Below are 22,182 nucleotides of genomic sequence, written 5' to 3'. Positions count from 1 at the left end.
ACCATTATCAGTATCACTTTCACATTCCCAGGTTTCTTGACAAATAATCCCCTGCCATGTTCATGACACTCTGCCACAATGTTGGAAGACCCTGAATACCAGTAGTAGGGCTGTGTTTATTCATGTCCATGAAGAAGCACACTATTGCTTGCACAATGGTGTCACTGGTGGAGAAATGCTATCCTTATAGTGGCTCCTTAACTTTAGGAAAAAGATCCAAGTCACATGGGCTCATGTCAGAGGATGTTCGAGTACCCCTCCCCCCCACCCTCATCTTGTGAGTAATTTTCTTACAAGAGAAACATTGTGACAGCAGGCATTGCCATGGACGACAATGGGTAAACACGTTTGGAAATGTTGCAGTTTCCTCCTCAGAGCAGAATGAAGATGATGTTCCTAGAACTTGTGGTAGTACTCTGCATTCAATCTGGCCCAGAGGAACTGCATGATGGGAGTATTTCACCCTCCACATCATACGCCACTATCAGCATAACTTTCACATTCCCAGGTATCTTGGCATAATTTTTTGGACTGAGAAAACGATGGATGGTGCCATTCATTGGGCTGGCATTTTGTCAATGGTGATGATTTTGTCAAGAAATGCATGGCCTTCCACATTGTTACATGCCAAACAATCATTTGCAAATGTTTAACATGTCCATTTTAACCTCAATAAGGTGACGAGGCACACATAAGGATGCAATTTTGCAGAACCCAGGCATGTGGTGCAATACATGTAATAGTGTAGTGCAAGTTGTTTCTACTTCTACAACTAACTCCCTTGCTGTCCATTACCTATCCACCTCTGCTAATAACTGAATCAGATCAACGTAATGTGCCTTGAGACCAGGACACCCTGCACATGGTGCACCCTCCACACTATGATATCCTTGTCTGAATGATGATACCCAATGGACCACCATCCGATATGGCTACAGGCTACAGGTTTCTCAGAGACCTGAATGACAGTTCATTGTGTTTCTGCCATGGGCCTCATCAACCTTAATCCATGGATGCTGCTCACTCTTTGAAAACATCATTTCAGAGCAGTCCAATTTCACACCACCACTTCACAGCTCTGTTCTCATCTGTCTGCATGCACTGCATAAGCGACAATAAGTGGGTTGAACAGCTATGCCTCTATAGATCTACTTGGAACAGCAATGCCCTCTCCTTCATGCACAAAGTGATGACAACTTTCCTTCCAACCCATATATATTAGTATTTAAGAATCTAAATCAATTTAACACAATGTTTTTACAATCAAAAACTTCAATTACATGTTACACAGACAGATGCAGACACACACAAATACATATGTGTAGATAGATAGATCTAGACTTATATAAAAAAAGTAAATGCATAAAGGGAAACCTTCACATATCCTTTGTCTAGTATAACCATATATTCACTAGAAAATCCAGCATATGATATAACAGCACATGGTGGCAATACATGACGCTTTACAGTTGCTGCAACTTTCAACATAAATTCCTGTGAACAATTCTGAAAAAAAAATATGATTACTTACGCACACACATATACAGTATGATATTACTTTCTTCATTTAGAATTGACACAACAAAAGAAAATAGTAAATTTTGAGCCACTAGATTTAAATACGGACTGTGTTATATTACACTAAAGTGGTTTTCCCAGGATATAAGCCAGGTGATTTCTGGATAGGCTTCTGAGCTTTTGAGAGCTAATGCCACTCTCGTCTTCAGGGATTTAAGTGCAGAGGTAATTTTTATATTTGTGTGGTACAAGTCTGATGTAGATGGCAGACCAATCAGATGTCTCTCCAACATCCATGCTCCCAGTCGACTATCGCTATTGCTTCCTTGATGATGCGCTCTCAGTAATTGGATGACTTATTGATGATCCTAGTTGTTCTGAAGTAGTTAACGTTGCTAAGAGCACGTTTGATAATCTATGGTGACCCCATTTACTCTCCACTCTCAGGGAAATGAAATACCCAGGCACCATGTATAGAATTCTGGAGGACTTTTTCAGTGATAGAAAAGTAACCCTACAAATTCCGGACCAAGATATCGCTAAAACAATGACAAAGGGCTGCCCACAGGTCTGTTTTGGGGCCCCATCTATGGATTATAAACTTTGAACCTGCCTTAAGACCTTAGAGAAACAGGAAGTAGTTAAGCACATAGCCTACGTGGATGATCTTGTAACCATCACCACAGGAAACAAAAGCAGAAATGGAGAAAAACACTATCACTGCTTTAAATACATTGACACAATGGTGTGATTAAGCAAAATTAAAATTATCAGAAACAAATATCAAATATAAAGAGTGTCATTTTAATGGCACCCACGGACCAAGGACATCAAAACAAACAACTTTTCTCAGTAACATTTTTCTTGTTGGTGCATCGATTCGACGCTACAGCTGTTTAAAAAGAAAGACTGTTTTGCCATCTGGATGCTAGCAACCAACACAACATTTGATCGTATCTGTGACGTCATTTCCTGCAGCTAAATGGCGCATGGCAGGGTTGCAAGGAACACACAAATTTTGTGAAAAATGACAAACTAGCAACCACATTATTAGCTGTAAAACGAAGCTAGAAACGCGTTCAGTAGACCGAATATCATAGCCTAGCAGCCAGAAGATCAGCAGTCATCTCAGGGGAAGGGGGAAATGAACCAATGATATGAGAAATGGTAAAAAACGTATTCAAAATGAAGTGTCAATATCGGATTTTGTCTCAGCCTACATGCCAAATATCAACAACAATATATTTTATTGGACTTATAGCTTACATGTGGCTGTTTACGTCCAGCTACATATCAAATATTTGCAAATCTCGTTCCAAAGTTGATATCTACAGGTTTGTCCAAATGCCTTGTGGTACTTTTGTGCTGATAACGAATCCGAGGTTCACGTTGTTACATTATGGCTAAAACACGTACAGCCACAGTAACAATGTAATGATGAATCAGTAGCGAATATACTGCCTTGTTCACAGTTGCAAACTATTACATGTGTATCTGGTGCATAGATAAACACAGTCGTCAGAGAACTTGTATTACTACTACTTATATCCCAGTATTTTCAACCATTTTTGCCACTTGCCTCATAATGCCCTGAATATACATTATATTATGTGTTGCTTACCTTTGGAATTTTAAGTTTTTCATTTCTATTTTGTCATCTGTTCAGTGTGTGACAGACAACTAGTATCAGAAGGACGAAGTGAATAGACTAAATTGTAGATGCCAACTTAGTAACTAGATTTACAAATATTTGACGTGTAAGCTGAGATGAAATTCGATATGACCACTTCTACTTGAATTCTGTTTTCTTTCTACCATTTTTCGTATTGTTTGTTTACTTCCTCTTAGATTACAGAACATGTTTTCTAGTTTTGTTTTGCGGTACATAATATGGCTGATTGTAGCTATGTCATTTTTCATAGAATATGTATGTTTCTGGCAACCCTGGAACGCATCGCTTCACGACGGGATATGACGTCACAAATGAAATCAAATGTTATGTGTGGTTGCCAGCATTCAGGTGGAAAAACTGGCTTTTTTGAATGACTGTAGAGCTGAAATGATGCACAAACGAGAAAAATGTTACTGAGAAAAGTTGTTTGTTTTGATGTCCTCTAAATGTTTCCGTGGTCGCCATTAAAATGACACCCTGTATAGTTTTGAAAAAGAAATTTAGCCAACATCGTAACCCACTAATAAGAATAAATTCCAAATCAATAAAAGGTGTAAGGGAGATTAAATATTTGGGGGAGGCACTAGAAGAGGGTTTATTCTTTAAAAGTCACATTGAGAACATAACCTCCAAAGGGGAAGCTCTCATAAATAAAATAGCTACAATAGCATCCACTAGTTATAGACTTCCTCCATCAGTTATTAAAACTTATCCAGTGCCCATTTACTTTTCAATCATCCATGTGGGCTTCATCATCATTAAAAAGTAAGAGATCAATAAAGAGGAGATAAAAAAATAGCAGCTAATTTTAATTACTGCAGAGGGAAGTTTTTGACAATAGTAAAACAGAATTAGGAAAGGTACATTGATATATCTACATTAACTGAAGTGTGAAGTGAATCTGTTGATGTAAAATCTTATATCATGGTTTAATGCAAAATCATAAATGTGAAAGTGCCTCAATAATGGCATAGTGGTAACTTAATCATCTTGTAATCATTAACCGGTGGACACACATAGTGGTTTAAATCCCACATTAAACTATAGGTTCAGTCCAGTGGCAACATCAGGATTAATCATCTGGGGTGCTGAGGGGGTGTGTAATAACATTTAGGGGGTGCATCAGGGGCGCCGACTTGACAAAATTATTGGGGGGCTCTGATCACTGAAATAAATGAATGAATGACACACTCCCTCCCTTTTTAAAAAATAAAAATTACGTCTTCGTATAGGAGTTTTTAAGTAGCTATTATATTCCTCATGCAAATGAAATGTAACATGAAAAACGTTTAGAAAATGTTTCAAAGTCTCTTGATGTCTTTTGTGTCTGCTCATTTGTTTTTAGATAATTAACATTTTTATTGAAAAGTATGTATTTACATTAAGAGGCCAACCTAACAGTTTTATGCCGGCCTCGGTAGCCAAGCATGTTGGGTGGTCAACTCAACTCGCTTTGATCCAGAGGTCTCGGGTTCGAGTCCCTGCGAGGGCATGGGTGTGTGTTAATGTCCGCAACAGACATGTCACGGGTTGAAAAAAACTTTGGGTTGACGTACCAATAAAATAATGAATATTTACATTATTTAACAGTTTTATTTAATTACTTACATAAATGCTATCACAAATTGCAGGAAAATAGATTTACTTTTGTTCTTGCTACAATATTTTACTTTTTAAATTGAATTTTGCAATAATAAAAAAAATAGCATGTACACTAAGATATAAAGTGACATACACAACAAAAACATATAAACATGATTTAAAAATAAAGCAAAAGTTGCTCTACGCACTGAGTTATTTTTTTATGAAATCATTAACGGGCAGTCTCAGGTCCAAATTATCAAGCACAGTTTGATGTATGTACTAAACTGCTTAGTCTCTTCTGACCCATTGTAGATCTCAAATATGTCTTTAGTCGACGAATAGCACTGAATGACCTTTCGGCTGTGGCTGTCGTCACTGGAACAATGCGGAGGACCATCACGAATTTGACAACTTCGGGCATAAGCTCCTGGAGGGTGCTGTCTTCCAAAAGAAACTTCCTTATGTCACGCATGGTAGTTAGAACCACTTTCCTCTGTTTGGCGATATCACCAAGCATGGACATGTGGTGTAAGGAGAGCCTATCGGCTTCCAAATCTTGGCGAAATTATTCTCGCATTTGCTGAAAGTTTGTTGTGCAACTGTTCACAGCTGAGATGCATTCTTTCTCTATGGCTGTTACTTTTTGTAGTCCTGTAGATTCATGTCCTTGTTTAACACATGATTTTGCTGTGTCACAGACATCAGTGTGTATTGATTTATAATGTTATTTTGGAGTGTAGAACTTGTGAGTTTTGGCAGCATCAGGATTTTCAAGTCTCTTAGGGATGTGACGTTGCCGGGGCAATTCTGGCTCATCAACGAGGCTCGGTTTGCCCTCTGTGCATTTCTGCCAGAACTGTTCAAAACCCATTCGCTTTTCTTGAAATAACAGTTGGGCTGAAAAGTTCGTAGGCTAACATAGTAAAAAATATTTTTTTTGACAAAATTCGATTTTATTATTCAATATAGCTGCCTTCGAGGGAGATACAACGATTATAGCTGTCATACAATTTTTCGATGCCATTTTTATAGTACGATTTCTCTTTAGCCTCAAAATAGGCCTCAGTTTCGGCGATTACCTCTTCATCAATGCTAAATTTCTTTCCAGCGAGCATTCTTTTAAGGTCTGCAAAGAGGAAAAAGTCACTGGGGGCCAGATCTGGAGAATATGGTGGATGGGGAAGAAATTTTATTACGGTTGAATATCGCTAAACATTGCTCCGAATCATCAAAACGTTGTTGCTTTTGATCGATTGTGAGCACGCGCGGCACCCATTTTGCACACATCTTTCGCATGTTCAAATATTCATGCACAATATGTCCAACACGTTCCTTTGAATATTTTTAAAGTCTCAGCTATCTCGATCAACTTCACTTTACGATCATTTAAAATTATTTTGTGGACTTTTTTGATGTTTTCGTCGGTAACAGCCTCTTTGGGGCATCCACTGCATGCATCGCCTTCGATGCTCATTTCGCCTCGTTTAAATTTAGCAAACCACTTCTCAACGGTTGATTTTCCTGGTGCAGAGTCCGAATAATGTTTATCAAGCCAAGCCTTGGCGTCAACAGTATTTTTTTTTGCCAAAAAGCAATGCTTTATTAACACACGAAATTCTTTTTTATCCATTTTTTCACAATAAAAAAAGCTGCTTCACTCACAATGCTATATCTCACGAACTAATTATCCGGCAGCTGTGAAATTTATACACGTATCTTTTGAAGGTTAGTTCTAAGTAAAAATCACATGGATTTAATTCTAGTAACGCCATCTATGAGTCAGCCTACGAACTTTTCAGCCCAACTGTTATGTCGGTCAAGTATTTTAGTTTTGATTCCACTTCTGTAGCACCAATGCGTGGAGACTGGACCTTACAGTTTACATCTTCTATTGGACCCATCACATGGCAGGAGAGGGAGAGAAAGAAAAATGTCTTGAAGTGAAGCATTGTCACCATGTCTCCAGCACATTTTGATTCTGCGTCAGTAGAATCTTCTTCAGAAAATTTCTCAAAAAAATTGAGAAGTTTGTCATAGTTCCTTAAGATCTGTTGCATACTGGAGGCTCTCAACATCCACCGACGAGGGCAAAGTGGTCGCAGTCCAGTATGGCTAGCCTTCTCATTCACATCAAAAATATTCCTAAATATTTGCATTCTTTTAGGGGATTCCCAAACAGTCTTTAACAAGTCGTTGGCTAAATTCATTATGTCTCTGATTAATATATGTATAATAGTAAATAATAATTATATACTTAGTATATAGTAATAAGTCATGTGTTTTGCTGTCTCTGGTCATAGCCCCCCAAAGTTGATGGTCTAGAACATTTCAAATGTGTATTTAAAGTTAAGTTCATGTAGTACAATTCAGAGTAAACTTTACAAGAGAAGCAAAATAATAAATTAGATCCTCTTAAGCAAAATTATTAGAGGGGCTATGCCTCCACATCGTTAACATTGGGGGGGGCTCGAGCCCCCCCAAGCCCCATGGAGTCGGCGCCTATGGTGCATTTTAAAAATAAAGAAAGCATGAAATATTCATGCATGTTTTAGCAGAGGCACAACCATGATTTTTTGTCTGGTGGGGTGCAAGTACCAGGATAAAGGTGTCAATAATAATAATGACATTATTATTATTATTATTATTAGTTGTAGTAGTAGTAGTAGCAGAAGCAGCAGCAGCAGTAGTGGTAATAGTAGTAGTAGTATCAAAGATGTCATTATCCTCGTAAATCACGCAAAAAGGAAGAAGTCAGTGCTTAAGAATTTGTGTTGGACAAACAATTTAAAATATTATTTGAACACGTTCAATTTCACATTAGCTAATATTTGAAAACAAGCACACAAACTGCATTTTTGAAAGACAGAAAATGCATTACGAATATAATTCTTTATCCCCCATATGCAGCATATTTTTCAATGATTGGCTGTTGAAGACAATAACAGCGGTCTTACTACAGAGTGGCTCAATAAGTCACTTAACACCCCCAGTACAAGGCCACTGTGGCATGGAATTTGAAATTGGCGATGACCAATCTTTATCTGGCCAAGGGGGAACCACATTGACGCCACCCATACGGTCGGCGGCCATCTTGATGTCCGCCATCTTGAATTCAACTTCAGAATTTTAAATAGGAAGGGGGTCGTGCGACATATCAAAATGGGCTAGAATTTCACGAGAAATGCAATGGTGAAGGTTCTTTCGACGTATCTTTAACCAGTAAAAAGTTATGACTGAATTCTTGTACCAATTTGCTCCTTTTCGAGGTGTTAGAAAAATGCCTTAAAATTTGTTTAGCGCTTCGGTAATGCATCGAGATCAAAGTGACGTCTATGGAGAGACTTTCGCATGCCATTGCACATTATTTTAATCAGATACATCCATGAAGAGCTGTGCATTATGAATGGTTGTCGCGAACAATTTACAGAGTGACGCTTCCATTGAATTAAAAGTCGTTCACAGTGACAAGGCTAATATTTATGTTCATAAGGAAGTTCATAAACAGAATATTCGATGATTTTTATCTGATTACCCATTTTCGACAGATCAAAGCTGAATGGTTAGTGGTGGTAAGTTAATGGTGTGGCGTGCTGTGTGGAATACGATTGGTTAGTCAATTTTTCATCAACGGAACCTTAAATGCTTAGGGCTACTTGGATTTGTCAAATAAACAGTTTTTTTCATCCTTGCTTATGGAAGAAGGTACTTTTTACAGAGTTTTTTCAATAGGGAAGAACACCAGAACACTTATGGGAACGTTATGAACCAGTTTTTGTCCAAAGTTAGTTATCAGATGACAAGGGTCACATATTCTGTTTATAAACTTCCTTATGAACATAAACATTAGCCTTGTCACTGTGAAGGACTTTTAATTCAATGGAAGCGTCACACTGTAAATTGTTCGCGACAACCATTCATAATGCACAGCTCTTCATGGATGTATCCGATTAAAATAATGTGCAATGGCATGCGAAAGTCTCTCCATAGACGTCACTTTGATCTCGATGCATTACCGAAGCGCTAAACAAATTTTAAGGCATTTTTCTAACACCTCGAAAAGGAGCAAATTGGTACAAGAATTCAATCATAACTTTTTACTGGTTAAAGATACGTCGAAAGAACCTTCACCATTGCATTTCTCGTGAAATTCTAGCCCATTTTGATATGTCGCACGACCCCCTTCCCATTTAAAATTCTGAAGTTGAATTCAAGATGGCGGACATCAAGATGGCCGCCGACCGTATGGGTGGCGTCAATGTGGTTCCCCCTTGGCCTGATAACGATTGGTCATCACCATTTCCATGTTGCTCGCTGCAGTGGCCTTGTATAGATCCACCAACTTATTTGAAACCCTGGCCAGAAACAAGTGGCGCTAGTGTCGAATGGAGCTCGGGAACTCTGGGGCAAGGGAAGGGATGCCAGAAACACGTGTTTTCCCCCTGTGTTGCCAAATCTAGAAGTGGGCGTGTCCCGTGAAAGGTTTGCAAGTAAACAAATATGCAGGCCGAATATTAAGTTTCGTTTCTAGACGTGGTAATTCAAATAATATAGCATAAGAGAGAGGAGGGAGGGGGACACTAAAGTTAAAAACGCCTGCTGTCTCGCAGAAGGATATCAACAATTTAAACACATAAGATTAATATTCTAAATTATGTAACCTATAAAAAAAATATGTAAAAAAAAAAAAAAAGCATGAATCCAAGTTTCATCAATGTAAACAACAGGCCTCCCTTCGTTGCGGAATCTGTTGATCGCACGAAGATATCTTTCTCTCCAAACCACAATGTTGCTTCGTTCAACCAGAGCTAAATGAGAGTTTCTACATTTTTAAAATTTAAAGCAGATTTGTTTCATAATTTTCCGTAATGTTTCTCGCCCCCCCTGATAATTAATTTCTTCCTTAGCAATAGCTAAAAGTTTCAATATTGTAGGAACTTCTTTTTTCACTACGTACATTTCATGGACAATTTCTGGTCAGGGGTTTGTAAATCTTTTTTCTCTCTTTTCAGTTCTTTAAGCAATGACTCCAACCGTTCCATTAGATATTTTGATTTGATTTGATTTAGTTTATTTTACTTCACGTTTTGTGCCTCTTGGCTAATTTGCGAAGATGGGGATGAGTGATGAAATGATGAAATTGATGAAAGGACATTCACAAACAACCAAGCCCGACTGGGATTCGAACCCGGGACCCTTGACGTCGTAGCGCCCGTTAGATATACTGCTCTCTTTAGGGGTTGATCGTGAGGATAATTCCACCCTTCTCGATGATTCGTAGTAGCAAATTTCGCTCACTGCTGTGCACAACTTTCGACACTTTACACTTAGCCTACTCAAAAACACGTCTACGCACATCAACAACACTCCTCGAATTCTTGAAGAGAGTAAAATTAGCAACACTGTGTCAGTGGAAGTGGGAAGGTTCTTGCCTGACCAGCGCCAGAGCAAACACCGGGGGTGAAAGAAGGGGGTGGGGGAGGCCGGTTAGTTCGCATATTTTCTGAGGTTTCAGAAAGCTTGGTGGATCTATACTGGGGGTGTTAAGTGACTTATTGAGCCACCCTGTACAATACCTAACATTCGGGCACTCAATGTGATTATGTCATATGACACGGTAAGAGTTAATGTTTTCAACATAGGTTTTGAATAGGGGGTGCGGAAGAAAAATTATGGGGTGTGGAAGCACTCCTTCACACCCACCTGGCACCACCCCTGGTTCAGTCCCAATTACCGTATCTGTGAATAAAAGTGGACTCAAACTCAAACATAAAAGTGAGAGCCAGCAATTACTAACAATGAACATAACTCTCACCAATCTACTTAATATTAAACCAATAATTAATAATTTGATTGGTTTTAAAATTTACAGCAATGATAAAATTACAATTATCATGAAATTTTAATTGAGCATTATCCATTGTCTATTATGGAACCCCTCATGGTAGAATGTGAGCATTGGAACAAACAAACAAACACACACACACACATACACTAATTTAATTTATTTTATTGATGAATCCCCACATGAAGAAGTTGAAAGAGGGTGTGGCTGGGTTTCCCTATTCTTTTTTGATCTGTGCCTATTTATTTTATAGGAAGGATATTGTTTGTATATTAATTTGTTCCACCTTGAAATGTAAAGCTACAACAGGTAAAGATAAATACAGCAACCCCCGACTTACGTAAATTCACAGTTACATAATAAGTACGTAGCTGGCACAAAACATTTTTTTTATTTGAAAAGTGTGATTTCAGTTTGTTTTTATATTCAATTATATATTTTGCATACTTCTATGGTTTATATCTGAGTAAATTCTGCTGCATGATGTTTCATTTATAAAACAATACTGTGTAAATAATATATATATATATATATATATATTCATATAATAATAATAAATATTGCAGTTTCTTACGAAGTTACATTTAAGCAATTTACAAATTCGACTTATGTAAAGGTTTTCGGAACACATTACTTACGTAGCTCAGGGGTTACTGTAATAGAGAATGGACATTATCCACTCTAGTAAAGTAGCATCGTCACTAACATTTAGACTATAATTATTATTACCCAGAAAATTGGAAGTTCTCGTAGAGTTGCAACAACTATGGCATTGAATACCTCCCCTTGAAGAGTAGGTGATATCAGTTCAATGACAGGTTTGGCGAAAAATAATTTTCTTCCCTTGTTGTCATACCATTGTGTTTCCAAATATCTTGACACCTTCCATATAATCAAATTTGATAAATTTCTTGCTTTCAAAAATGTCATGATATCTTTGACACTATCATTAAATTTTCCACTGAAATATTCAGAAGAATACAAGTTATTTAACTGCCTTCATGAAAACTTTATACCAAAAACAATTTTCAAAATTTTTTGTAATCATAATTATAGTAAACTGTAGATTAACAATCTCACAAAATTTTAGACATAGGTGATATCTTTATAGCACACAAAATCAATTAAATTGACACAGTAATTTGCTAATACATAAGGGAATGAATGTCTGTTCTGATACTTGATGTTTAGGAAGAAAAGTTGCTCCAGTCTAAATGAAAAGTTGTAGTAATTGTGGTGTCAATTTTATTTTTCTCCTGCTTCCCCTCCCTCCACTTCCTTCAACAATAATATATTTTTATAGTCTTTAGTATGATGTTTTCTTTCAATTTTATGTATCTACACAGCAGCGGAGTGCATACACAAGGTAAGCAATGCATACCCACAACACAGTAAGAAAAGATGAAACATTTCTTTTCACCAAAGGGTCCCAAAGATTTTGACAGCATCTGCAGTGTTGGCAGTAGTCAACATATATTTTTTTCTGGAATGTTTACTTACTCACATTTAGGAGTCACTCGTCAATAGATTGTGTTGGCTTGCTATAAACATATATTATAAAAAAATGATTGCTAAGAGGAGGGAAAGAATATTTTGTGGTAGAAGACCATATCTAATATACGCGTAATTTATCAGATATAAAATATTTATGTGAGGTTAAAATTACACTAGCAAGATTTTTGCATCTAGGGAGGTGAATAGAGCAGAATGGACTGACAGACTGAGGATTGAGTTTTGCACGTGAACCCCCTTTTGGCCTTGTCACTGTCTCAGGGGGAAATTATGGGAACAATTTGCAAGTTTCACACAATTCTCAGAGTACGAGAGTATCTGTTTATCCCATTCCAGAGTTCAACATTTTATTTAAGTTCATTTGCATTTCAGCCTATAAGTTGATGAGGATGGGTGATGACTGTTGACCTGACAATATTCATGACGAAGAATGCATGGTTTTTGGGGACAGCAGACACTTGTTACCATTGGAGGTTGACTTTTGCTTTCTTCTGTTGTGTGAAATTTGCAGCGAGTGTTTTGTTCACATTATTTGCTTGTTGTCGGTTGCAGTGAAGTGATAAAATGGGGGAGGGGGAGAGAAACCAGGAGTTATTGGTGACATTCTTGAGATTTGATTTTTGGCATATAATTACGAAAAAAGTGCAAACACTCAGAAATGGGATGGAGGTGTTTGTGTTCCTCATCTCTTTTAAATAAATTAAATTATTGTATACATTCTTCGTCATCTATTTTCTCATTCATGACATATTTACTGTAATTTTTGATGATTTTGATATGGCTTCTGTTATTAAGCATCCCTTTTCTGCCACTTTTGACTAATCATGATGATGAGGATGAGTGATGAATAGACTCTCTCAAAGGAAACCCATGCATGGATACCAGAGTTTGGACTCTAATTAAAAATTAACCAGTAGACGTACTTAAAAATGAGTTACATCAAAATTTTGCTCATTCAATTCTGTTTAATCTATGGTAACCCAATTTTTTTTTCGTGTATGCCTTCAATTTCTTATCGTTGAGAGAAAAAAGAAGTGACATTATTGAGTGTTTGTCAAACACCTGCTCTCTTTGAAGTTCCATAAATTAAAAATGTGCAGTCCGATTGTGATGAAATTTAAATACAGTGCAGGTAGAAAGGTTTTGAACAAAATTCTAAATTTTCAGATTTTGTAAATCGACCAAAAAAGGCTCTCATTAATTTGGTGAAACAACCTATTCCTGTCCTACGAATACGATCTTGGTATTGTTTTGCTGTTTTTAAAACCCATTATCATTGTCAATTCACACCGTGGGACCAATTCTACACAGGTTTTTATCAAAGGAGTAAAGATGTGCATTGAACGTGGCAACACCACAAATTCTGCACTACCGTGATGTCCGTTAAACCATGGAAACTGCGGGCTGCCACTGCGATCATATGACATGTAAGGCATAATATCGCCATATTTTCTAGGGTTAAGACAGTACAGTGTTTAAATTCACTGCTACAGAACTACGATTTAATGATTTAAGTGATCAAGGTCATAACTGTTTTTGCATGCATGGGCACTAGGCAATCAAAATACCAAGGGTGGACCTAAACCAGGACTACTGCCTTATACAGGGTGGCTACAGACAAGCAGAAATGAAATTCCCTGACTTTTCCAGGTTTTCCAGTCCAAAATTTAGATTTTTTCCTGCCAATTATAATCTAAATCATGTTTTTTGCAAATGAAAATAAGAATGTCATACAGATCCAGGTATATTAAGTACCTATTTAGCTTCCACGAAATTGACTTCATTTCGATATATTTGCATTCAAACTGCAAAATAGTGAATTTGGAAAATTATTACTAAAGCTAGGGAGGAATTATGGGATTTTCTCATATGCAGCCAGTTTTTCAATTAAATATTTGATTATTTTTAAACTTACGACTAAATGAGATTAGAGTAAAGTGATTGATGCAAAAAGGAATTTTGTACTTTTTCAATCTCAAACATGTAGTTTTACCATTATTACTGGCGAAAAGGGTATATATGTATTGATTTTTTTTTTTTGTGATTTGATTTGCTTTATTTTACTTTGCTTTTTGTGCCACTTTTGGCTAATTTGCGAAGATGGCGATGAGTGATGAAATGATGAAACGGACACTCACAAATATCCATGCCTATGCTAGGATTCAAACCCGGGACCCCTTATATACGAGGGGGACTGATAAATTCTTGGCCTTACCTTTTCCCGCACATGTCATCCTGAAATCATTCATTGCATTTGAAACATTGATCTTTTGGAAGTTTAAGTGCCAGCTGGGGTCACTAACCGTTTTTTCTTTACAGGCCATTGACTGAACCATGGCACAGCCAAATGTGGAATTTACCAAGGAGGAGTTGTGAGGTGTCATGAAGTTCTTCTTCCTGCAAAGAAGTCGCCGAAGGAAATCCATGGTTGCATGCTAGACATATTGGGTGCACATTGCCCTGCATACTCCACTGTGAAGAAATGGTGTTCAAATTTTAAGCGTGGTGATTTTTTCACAGAATATGGTGAAAGGTGTGGGAGGCCAGTGTCAGTGTCAACTCTGGAAAAAGTGGATCAGGTTCATGACCTATTTTGAGTAACAGACGAATTTCACTTCAAGCGACAGCGGAGATCTTGCACATATCCAAAAAACGTGTCTGGTCAATAATCCATGATCAGTTGGACATGCACAAGCTTTCCGCAAAATGGGTGCCCAAACGTTTGAACGCTGATGAGAAACGCAAACATGTGACATCTCTCTGGTGATTTTGCGAACTCTAAGGATGATTTTTTGAATCAGCTTGTTACCCAGGATGAAAGTTGGTTCCACTACTTTGATCCTAAGACCAAACAGCAGTAATGTGAGTTGCGCCACTCAGGATTTCCCAGGCCAAAGAAATTCAAAGCACAGAGGTCCGCAACAAGGTGCTTTCCTCAATATTCTGGGATAAGGATGGTGTTTTGTTATCAGACTACCTTCCAAAGGGACAAACCATAACATCAGAGTATCACTGTAGTCTTCTGGCTAAGTTAAAGGATGCTATTAAAGAAAAGTGCCTGGGGAAATTTGAGAAGAGGTGTGTTGTTTCTGCAGGACAATGCTCCCGTTCACAAGGCTGGAAGAACAATGGATTTTCTGAAGGACCTAGGGTTTCAGTGCATTGACCAGCAACCTTACTCACCAGACCTTGCACCCTCTGATTATTATCTCTTCCCTAGACTGAAAAAAGTTCTGAAAGGAGAGAAATTTAGAAGTGATAATGAGGTTATAGCAGCTGCCGAACAGGTTTTTGCAGACCAGGAGAAATATTTTTTTTTTGCAGGCGTTAGAAAAGTTCTAGCAACGAAGTGCCAAGTGTGTTGACCTTCGGGGAGAATGCGTTGAATAGCCTGAAACTTTTGTGCCTGTAGCTAAAGTCCTACTGGGTCGGACCGAGAAATTATCAGCCCCACTCGTATGTATTGAAAATTAAACACAAGCAATTTGTGGAATGGGAATCTACTGCATTGTAAAGGTGCCTGTTAAGCTAATCAAATATTAAAACAGGAATACGCTGTTGATAAAAGCTTCCAAAAGTTTATGTACGAGGGGTGTCCAGAAAATATTTCCAATGGCACCTGTACGTGGTGCTAGTGGTCGGAGCGTAACATGCATATGCAGGCAGGAAGAAGTGTCATGTGGCTGTAATCTGGTGCAGTAAAGCACAGCCGTTTTAGGACAGTTCTAGGTTAAAGATGGCAGCTCTCATACAGTCTCCCACCGACTGAGAGGTTCGTCTGGTAATCATATTTTTGTATGCTCAGAATCCGGCATAGAGCCACAAGCAATTGTGTGAGGTGTACAGACCAGACATCATGAGCGATAGTATGATTAGATGATGAAGGTCAATCCAATGTGCACGACTCCATACAGCTGAGTACATGCAGGCTCTTTTACAGCCCTGGGCTTGCATGTACCAACTTTCATTTTTTTGTCCAGCTGAAGAGATTTCTGGCAGGACAAGGTTTTGACAGCACACTGCAGTACAGATAGTTCCAGTCTTTCCTGTCAGACACATATGCCATGGGTACACAAAATTTAGTGTCATGGTAAGACCAATGCCAGAACAACAGTGGTGATTATGCCGAAAATTAGATTAGGAGTCACTGACTCTAATGCCTTAAATTACTACTAATATTCTTATTTTATTTATGCCTAATCGGTAGGGACCTTGATCTTATATTTTTCTTCCAGGTTGGTGTTATTCTTTATTCATTTATTTATTTTTACTATAAAGTGTTATTTGTCCCAATATTCACATTTTAATTTTAGCGCATTTTGTGGCAAATATATCTAAAATTATACCTACATGGTGTTTTTAAACTACTGTAGGTCACGTGGTGTATGTATTTTCATATGTTGGAACCAATTTTTGAGGAAGCTATTTTCCATTATTTCTCACTCGACAAATGACGATGTTTCGACTCCACTGTGGCAGTAGGTGAGCACTCGATCTCCACCAAAATTGCACCACTTAGCTCAGTGATTCAAAACATTTCTCGCATTACAATACTGATGATGCAGCTTCTGTGTGAACCCTGCCTCTTTGCTCTGTGGTGTAAATTGTTCTGATAGAAGTAGAGAAAATCCTGGGAAATATTTTATTGAATGTGGTTGTCGGTATTATTTCAAGTACAATATGCATTATAGCCCGACCCTGTGGCCGAGTGGTTAGCACATCGCGCTGCGACGCAAAGGTTCCCGGGTTCGAATCCCAGTCGGGCTTGGTTGTTTGTGAATGTCCATTCATCAATTTCATCATTTCATCACTCATCCCCATTTTTGCAAATTAGCCAAGAGGCACAAAACGCGAAGTAAAATAAACTAAATCAAATCAAATCAAATCAAATATGCATTATAGTTTTCTATTGGATAAAATGTTGGAAAACTTGTGTGTTCTAGATACACAAATATGGCACATTTTGTTTTTTAAGTATTGTGGATTTCGAGTTATTTTTCGTTGTTTAAGTAAATTTTTAAAATTCACGAAAAATGACAACAATTCACATTTTATGCCAAATTCTCGTTATTTTGCTATTTCAAAAGGGTGGAAAATGTGTCCACACATCCCTGCACATTCATAAACACTACTTCGCAGCAATTGACATTTTTCACTATTATCGTGTTTGCGAAAAATCAAGGTCCCTTCAAATTGGAACTTACTTCCTGGATGTCCCTCGTATAAATCAGTAGATGAAAAGTGAAAATTCAGCAGGTCTGGCAGAGAAAAATCAATTACTGAAGAAAGTGATATGCTTTTAGAATTGAATGATTTGAGTAATTATGATATTAAAATATTTACGTATTTATAATTATAATTTTATTTCATAACATTGGATATTTCACGAGTTTAAACAGACAGAACCGAAGGGGAGGAGGGGCGACGTGAATTGCAATACGAGTGTTGCAGAAAACTTGAGGTTTGGAGCATCATGCACTTGTCAAATTTATATGACATTTACCAATGCAGATTTCTGTTTTACTTTTTCGTGACATTATTCAACATATATATATCCTGATTTGTTGTATTCTTCTTGACATGGAATTACAGTTCCATGTCATTGTAAACAAATGTTAACCTATTCAAAACCAGTATTACACCTGGATGATAAAAGAAAACCTTCGTACGCTTTTCTACATTGAATACGTTTAAGTGAGCCAGAAGAGTAATAAAATTCCAGCAGCACATTTGTAGTGGTGCTGCAGACTAGGACTCCATTTTTGTTGGATGTTGCATCTGATAAATATCGTAAACAACAAAAAATGTCATACTGGAACATCCAAGAAACTGTCGGATGTCGCAGAATGACATATATCAAACTGCTACGTTCAACAGAAATTGCATGCATATAAGGAGCCAAAAAAAATTGTTCAATGAAATGTACCACACCAGACAAACTCAGACGTACAAGGCTCTGTTTATGCATGGAATTTTTGTCAGATGTTGCAGTCTGAAGACAACCAACAAAAATCAATTCCATAAGAATGTCATGCATGCGATCTTTGTTGCATCTTGTAGTGAACATTTTGTCAAAGTTCAACATAAGTCGGACGGTGATATCCAACAAAATTTGTATGCATCAATGGAGCATAAATGTTCATCCGACAAATGCTGTACCACGACATTCAAAAAATTACAGGGTTGCATAGCGCCCTTTTTGTATCCATGTTCCTTCAGAATGTCCGACAAAATGCCATGCTATGACGTCCAACAACTATCGGACAGTTCCACAGTGGTCAAGCAGGGGCCAGAGGGGATGGGGGTGAGCCTTACCTGCCAGGGCCACCCCCCCTTCCCCTGGCACTGCTGCCAGCCCCTTTGACAGTAGGTAAAACTATTTTGTATTTTAATTTGTTTGAGGTTAAATTTAAATGTAGACAGCAAATATTATTTTGTTCACAACTTTGTTCCTTCATCTTGTTTATGAGCAGAAGTCTAAGTAGTGGTAAGTGTTTAAAAGATTATCTAGACTTTAGAAAGTTCTTTCATACGGGGCCTTCTTTATCTGTACCTTCACTTCCCTGTTGCAGATTCTCGTATGACAGAAATCTGTGACTTTGACGTCATCATCCACATTACTTCCACATCTGCCTCAAATGTCAACAGATACAAAGTTTTGGGAATGAAGAAGAGTTTTATTGCTTAGGCTGGGATACGGTAGTGCCTATGATTGAAGTGAATATTGTACATTTTAACTTGTATAAATATCTGTATGATCAAAAATAGTATGAAGTGTGTAGTAAGGAATGGTGTCAATAGCAGTCATTAGTACTTCGAGAGATGTTTTATAAAATATAGAAAAAAAACCTGCAGTGTTTGTATGATATTTCTAAATTTTATATCTTAAATTAACTTAATGACCCCCGACACACATAATTTACCTTCATTTAAATTTAATACTGTTAAACTTTTGAAATATGGACTTGGTTTACAAAGCTCTCCCTGATAACCCATGAGTACCCCCTGGAGATCAGTTCTAGCTACGGGCATGCATATGGGTCAGAAACCTGAATCTTTAGTAAAAATCGATGAAGAGCTGTTAAGAAGATGGGAAAGGAAGATCTTCAGAATAATTTTTGGAGGAGTGAGAGATAACGAAACCTGGAGGGTAAGAACAAACATAAAAATACAAGAACTGCATAATGATCCCGATATTGTAACAGAGATTAAGTGTGGACAAATTAGAAGGTTAGGACATGTGTGTTGAATGGAAGTTTGCAGAGTGCCCAAGAAGGTATTAAGTGGGGGAAGAAGAAGGAAAGGAAGACTTAGCAAATGATGGCTCAATGATGCACAGGAAGATGTGAGAAGACTGGGAGTTTGGAGATGGAGGATGAAGCCAAAGGATAGAGATGACTGGAGGCTGGTTGTGAAGGTGGCCAAGGTCCTACATGGGTTGTAGCACCAAGTAGTAATAGTAAAGTATTATATGGATGTGAAACTTGGTCCCTTGCATTAAAAGAGGAACGTAAATTAAGAGTATTTGAAATGAAATCTTCAGAAAAAATTTGGACCTAAAAGGGATGAGCTGACAGGTGAGTGGAGAAGGTTACATAATTTAGAACTGCATAATTTGTATTCATGTCCAGATACAAAGGCTGTTGCAGAGAAGGTGAAACAGATTTTTTCCTGGCTTGGCAACACTGCCTATTGTTTCGGCACTAGTCGCGTCGTGTAGGATGACTCATTCTGTTTCCGTAGCAAGTTGTCACATGTTGCGAAACCACGTTAGTGAGCAGCAGTGTTGATTTACGTGGAACGTGTTTTGTTTACCATTCCAGGTTTTTGTGTATAACATTGCTTTTTGCGATGAGTATTCAAGATAAACAGCGACATGCCATAAAATTTAGTTGGCATTTAGAGAAAAGTGCTGCGGAAACATGCAATGTTTCAACAGTATTACCAAGGAGTCATTGAGACTCTGCGCCAGCATGTAACAGAAAAGAGGCCGCATTTGAAGAACTCCTTCATATTGCACCACGATAACACACTCCCACATACCGCGCGGGCATTTCAGGATTACACGACGAAGAGAAAAATAGAAATTTTCCCGCATCCAGCCCGGACCTTGCACCCTGTGACTTTTGGCTATTTCCACATTTAAAGGCCGCTTTACGTGGTCGTCATTAAATGACGAACAAAGAAGTGATCACCGCAGCGCAAGTTTTCTTCAGTTTGCTACCTGACGAGGAATTTTGAAAGACATTCACAAAGTGGCAGGAGCGTATGGACGCTTGCTTAGCTGCCAATGGTGCCTATTTTGAAAAAGATGTACGTCTAATCAATATGGCTGATTCTGAATAAAAATTTTGTGGTTTGTAATTTTTTTGTTTCATTTTAATGATTCTTGGAGGGGTCCATTTACATGCTTGTCTTTTAACTGCTACGCAGTCACAACTTTTTGACCTATTGCGCTCATTTTGGTCTCAATCGGCAGTTAATGAACCAAATTTTCACCCTAGTACATTTGCTAGCCAATGGAGGTCGCTGTTTTGCTATACAGGAATTAGTCTCACCTTCTCTGAGACAGCCTTTGTATTATTAGAATAACTAAATCAAGAATACTTGAATGTGCAGGGCAAGTGACACGAATGGGAGAGGAAAGAAGAGTTTACAGGATTCTTGTTGGGAAACCTGATGGTAAGAGACATGTAAGCAGGCCAAGATGAAAGATGGAGGGATAACGTTAGTTAGTCTCATAGGATTTCATTGGCTATCATAAATTTCTAGATTTGATATAAGTTTTCAGGATATTTTCTACATGCGTTTAGAAAGACAGTTACTAAGAGAGATTTTTCACAACTTAAATCTATTTGTATGCTTGTTGTCAAATTCTAGGCTGTCATAAATAGCTGGAAAATTACACCTCATAATGTATACATATGCCATTTTAGTCAAATCAACTTACGTATCACTCCTAATAAGAATTTGTAGAGCAGTAATTTGTGCTGAACTGTAGCAAAACATTAACCAGCTAAGAAACATAACAGAAGTTGCAATAAAAACATCAATAAAGCTTCTGGGATATATACCACATCCCTCATTGTTAGTAATAAATTGTGAACTATAAAAAAGTGATAATGAAAAATAATTTTCATGCGAGGTTAAACCATTTTCAAGCTCTTCATTCGCAATTTTTGTGTACCAAGAATCCGGATTACATATTCTGAAAAATAAAATAAATTAGATTTAGATGTATGGATGAAACAACATTACAATTTACAAAATAAGTGAAGCAAAAAAATCAAGCAAATGACAGGATGCCATTGAGTTTGGGTTTTGATTGAACCTCAATTTTTAGCTTCATTCCCAACATTAAATTTTTTCTATTATCACTGAACATTGGTATAAATTTCACTTAAGAGTGCATAATAACAATATTCCATGTATACATTATACTATAGCCACAATAGTAGCCAATTCCTAAGTTCCTACGTTCCAACAATGTAACAGTGACAAAATCCATTGTATTTTAAGTTGCTATTTAATCAAGGGGTCCCAAGGTTCGATACCCAGTGGTCGCATATAGTGGTTTGGATTTCACTTTAAACTGTAGGTCCAGTCCTGATTAGCCTTACTGTGCATAAAGTGGACTTAAATCACCCAATCAATCAATAAGTTGATACAATACAACAATGTAACATTGACAAAATCCATTGTATAACTGATTCTTCTTTGATAAATTTTTTTAACCATTGTTACAACTGTATCTTTAATCAATCTAAAAATAATGTCTGATGAAGGGAGCAGAGCGTGTGTTCTCCTGAAACATCACAACAAAAAACTGTGTTTTTATACTTGAAACAACCGTAGACTACAAGAGAAATAATACATTATATTGTATTGTAATTATTTTATATCACATCTCTACCAATGTAGATAAATTGCTATGATGAAGATGAATGGCAAAATGAAGAAGTACATGAAGGAACAAAGACTATTAAATGTCCAAGCACTTTGGAAAATTCTGCTGCTGTTTGTTATTTTATTAATAAAAATAGATATAATTAAA

The 22,182-nt window shown here is 37.4% G+C and overlaps 1 protein-coding gene across 1 annotated transcript in view; it reads right to left on the bottom strand.

The window, feature by feature from the left end:
• LOC145988136 (uncharacterized) overlaps positions 1 to 22,182 on the bottom strand; it is a 127,554-nt gene that overhangs the window by 18,888 nt on the left and 86,484 nt on the right. Inside the window, exons 13-15 of the mRNA XM_083122967.1 lie at positions 21,079 to 21,336; positions 11,346 to 11,577; positions 1,375 to 1,506 (exon numbers count right to left, since the gene is read on the bottom strand). Coding sequence (XP_082979093.1) covers positions 1,375 to 1,506; positions 11,346 to 11,577; positions 21,079 to 21,336 — 622 coding nt within the window. The remainder of the gene's footprint in view (positions 1 to 1,374; positions 1,507 to 11,345; positions 11,578 to 21,078; positions 21,337 to 22,182) is intronic.

This window comes from Lepisma saccharinum, chromosome 5 (genome assembly GCF_977018435.1).
Source record: "Lepisma saccharinum chromosome 5, izLepSacc3.1, whole genome shotgun sequence".
NCBI classification, from domain to species: domain Eukaryota; kingdom Metazoa; phylum Arthropoda; class Insecta; order Zygentoma; family Lepismatidae; genus Lepisma; species Lepisma saccharinum.
Note: the sequence above shows the minus strand (reverse complement) of the source record. Positions and strands in the feature narration are given on the sequence as shown.